A 4,227-nucleotide genomic window follows, 5' to 3' on the forward strand; every position below is an offset into this window, starting at 1 on the left:
TGTAAGGATCAAAATCAGATGCCACAAACTTATTACTGTAGTTATCCTCGGAGGAGGAAAAAAAGGCCAAAATTGGGAAAAACAATTGCCGAAAAAACTGTCAATTGTCGCCCGAAGAAACCAACTTTTGCCTCAAGATACGTCGGCTGTTCGTCGTTCTTGAAAATATGACTGGGGTTTTAACGGAATAAGACGATCCATATGGCCGTCTCCGTTTTTCGGTTATAATGCAATAATGTAATAATATTATACATGTACAAGGAATATTTCAGTCCTAAAAGTTTTCTCAGTCATTCAAATACATGTATATACAGAACTGTCCAAATGGAAGTATCTTTATTCGAAAGAAGATCAGTTAACTCTGCAATTTCTGATACAAAGCGTTAGATACGATTAGTGCATTTCATCCTGTTATTTTGTAAACAAATATGTATTGTGTAGACATTATTTTTAATAACCAATTTGATAACCGAACATGTTTAAACTATTCAGTAATTTAATGCATCATAACAAAAAGATTAAAATAAAGTTTACAATATGATCTAGTATAAAAAAAGATAAACCAATTTGAACCCTTTGACCATGTAATTTTCAGATACATATAGCCAATTGCTTTGGTACCTTTATCTTCCAGTATACGCGGCAGACAGTTGATTTTTTTTTTAAGTTTAAAGAAAATCGTATTGGTTCAAGATTTCAGAAAGCAAACAAATAATTATAAAATTAAGAAAACTTTCAACAATCTTTATAGAGTAGGAATGTCTTTTTAGCTAAACTGGAAGAAAATATGGAAAATCAACCGAAAGATGAAGCCATCGATCATGAACATACAACGTCAACATTGTGAGTGCATAATTATACGTAATGACATACATATTTCTGATGAATATTGAATTTATTTATACCCCTGTGTTGGATTTAAAGACTATTAACAATTTTTGGAGGTTTGTGAATTAATAGCGATGCTATGGTTGTAATGTGCAGATCTATGGATTTTCTGTTCTCATTAGAAATTCTTGTGGCTACAATTTGCAGGAAAATTTAATTTACTGCATGTTTTTTTTCATATTGTACCCAAAACAGGTATGCCTAATTGTTGGATCTGTGTGATTTATCATATGTCAAAGTCTGCATGTAGAAAGCATTGTTCAGGAGGGATTCTCTATAGAATACAGCTTTTCTGAGTAATGTCCTTGACATTTTAAGTTGAAATTTGAATCTGAAATATGTTTTTTTTCTCAAAAGGATTAAGAAAAAGAGATATTTTTTAAGTTGCCTAGAAGACAATATCTAGTAAATAAATGAAACTGTATTTTTAGTGCTACATGTACCTTCCTTATGACGTCATAATTGAACTTGACTTCATTTTCAGTTCTACTGGTCAACTAAAAAGAATTAGTATGGGATATTTTAGTTGTAAGAAATTTTTCATGAATTTCATAAGCAATTGTTTACGCTTTTTCCTATCTCTTTAAGGATCTTAAAAAAGAACCTGGTATAGATAAAATTCGAAGTCCAAATTACTTCCTTATAACGGAATTTTACTGTTATTTAGATGATTAAGTTATAATAAATGTCATTTTGAATGTGAATTAGAAGCAACAGCATTTTTAGGTTACAAGCACAAGTGGCCATAGGAAATTTACGTACTTCACAAGAAAGAACAGACGAAGATACAAGTATATCCATAGATGATAGGACGATCGTGCAAATGAGGACCCTCTTATCCTCAAAATCAAATACTGACGAGAGCTTAGACAAACATGAACAAATACATGACCGTTTACTACCTGATTATGTGGGAATGCATGTACGTCGTTTTATTACCTCAATACCAATAGTTTGTTTACAAAGTGAGGGTTAAGATTTTTTGATATTTTTTTTTTATTTTCAGTTCTATATAAAAACTAAAAGAGCATGCAACTAGATTAAAGAGAGAGAGAAAGAGAGAGAGAGATACTATTTTACTTACTTATGGGAAGAAATGTTGGTGATAAAAATTTCCCGTTAAAGGCAATGATTAAATGAAATGTAGCTTATAGCATTTTTTTTTCCTTTTAGCTAAACGAAAAACAAGAGCCGGGAGGAAATGTGTATCAAAGGTAAAATAATCTCCATCTTCGATTTTTCAGACTTACTTTGAATTTAAATTCCGTTATATTGATTGATTGATTGTTTGTTGTTTAACGTCCCTCTCCAGAATTTTTCACTTATATGGAGACCCCACCCTTTGCCGGTGGAGGGCTACAAATTTGTCCTATGCTCGGCACTCAGGGCCTTTGAGCAGTGAGGGATCTTTTTCGTGCCAGCACCTACTGCGACACGGGGCCTCGGTTTATACGGTCTCATCCGAAGGACCGGTCTCCACGTCCCGCAGTGGGATTCAAACCCGCGACGTAAGGATTGACTCCTTACTTCGCGACTCTAGAGCAGACGCTCTAACCACTGCGCCACGCGGGCGACTAAATTCCGTTATAAGAAAATAATGTAAATAAAAACAAATATTTGTATAATTGTTAACATCCATATTTTCTTATTGTTTTAAAAGCAAGAATTCTAAGATGGATGATCAAATTCATGCTGCTGTTGAATATGAAGATTCCGTTTCACAAGACATATGGATTCCACCGACGACTTATAAGATCTCTAGCCCTCAAAAAGAAGAGTTATTGATTAAAACTATAAATTTTCCGAGGTACATTTTTTCCTCATAATTAAGTTGTTAATGTATTAAAATGTTTTCATTTTAATAATTGATACTTAATAAATATTAAATTAAGACAAAATTTTTATTAAAGATATGTTAAACATTTTCAGTTCATGTGTGTAATTCTGAAGTTTTGCACTGTTCCTTTTTGTAATGTTTTATGGACTTTTACACTTGAATACTGTTCGTTGTTTCCCTACCATCGATGTAAAGCTTGTACATTATGCATAATGTTAGAATACATGTTAGAATGCATAATAAGAAATTTGTCAAAGATAATCATCGGAATGGTCTAAAATATTAGATTTCGACGTCCAAAAAAATATCGACAATTGAAGGACTCGCCTAAAATCCAGCAAAGAGTTTAAATAAAAAATATTATGCACAATGTTAGAATACATGTTAGAATGCATAATAAGAAATTTGTCAAAGATAATCATCGGAGTGGTCTAAAATATTAGATTTCGACGTCCAAAAAAATATCGACAATTTAAGGACTCGCCTAAAAATCCAGCAAAGAGTATAAATCAAAAATCAACCCCTTAGATCGACTTATAGGTGAGTACATGTGGTTCATTTTCCCATTGCTGAATTGCTTTATGCCGACAAACTGTATGTGGTTGATTGATTGTGTATTGTTTAACGTCCCTCTCGAGAATTTTTCACTCATATGGAGACGTCAACGTATGCTGATGAAGGGCTTCAAATTTTGACCTTTACTCGGCACTCAGGGCCATTGAGCAGTGAGGGATCTTTATCGTGCCAACGCCTGCCGCTGACACGGGGCCTCGGTTTTTAAGGTCTCATCCAAAGGACCCGCAACTTTCACTTCAAAGTGCAGAGCGCATGGCGAAGGAACAGTTGCTACCAATTTTAACGACTAGGTCAGTCGCGGCCGAGATACGAACTCACGACCTCCCTATCACGAAGCAAACTGTATGTGTATTGAATTCAAAATGAATATTGTAAGTTAACAAAAGAAAAATAATAATGTTATTTGTAAACAAAGATAAACATGTATGCCAAATATTACACTTTGAGGAAAATATTTCTCATGTTTAAGCAATTTATCAAATGATTCATGGAATATGTATTCATACAATTTCATGCACCCTAAGGGACTGTGTGACAAAAGTTAGTCCAGAAGAGGAATTAAGTATCTTGTTCGACGAACTTAAATTCATTCTTGAAAATGATGCGTATGATGAGAGCCTCAGAAAAAGTCTGCAGGAATCCTACCCAGAGTATCTTAAAATGATTGAAAAACGGAAGAACGATCTTTTGAAAGATGATCATGGAATTGTAGTTGCAGGTAATTTTGCAACAAAATTCAAATGTTGATTAAGTTGAAATGAAAGAATGACCATGATTGTTGCAAATTTATATTTCAAGCTTTACATTACAAGCAGATAAAGTGCTTCAAACCTGATAAAACTTGTAAATGAAAAAAAAATATCTATTTTCAATGTATTTGAACAACAGAATTTTTAACAAGCGGTATAACATGTAAGTTTTGCATT

General features: G+C 33.1%; 1 protein-coding gene across 1 annotated transcript; it reads left to right on the plus strand.

Moving 5' to 3' along the window:
* Nucleotides 1-1,618: 1,618 nt before the first annotated feature.
* On the plus strand, nt 1,619-4,019 carry LOC134236785 (uncharacterized; the record flags this gene model as incomplete). The annotated part of the gene is made up of 4 exons (XM_062718929.1): nt 1,619-1,810; nt 2,062-2,102; nt 2,549-2,695; nt 3,826-4,019. Coding segments are annotated over exons 1-4 (481 nt in total), but the record flags the coding sequence as incomplete, so codon positions are not given.
* Between the last annotated feature and the right edge of the window lie 208 nt (nt 4,020-4,227).

The sequence above is a fragment of the Saccostrea cucullata genome, unplaced genomic scaffold, assembly GCF_032062105.1.
Source record: "Saccostrea cucullata isolate Sc308-1 unplaced genomic scaffold, CSIRO_AGI_Scuc_v1 ctg23292, whole genome shotgun sequence".
NCBI lineage: Eukaryota > Metazoa > Mollusca > Bivalvia > Ostreida > Ostreidae > Saccostrea > Saccostrea cuccullata.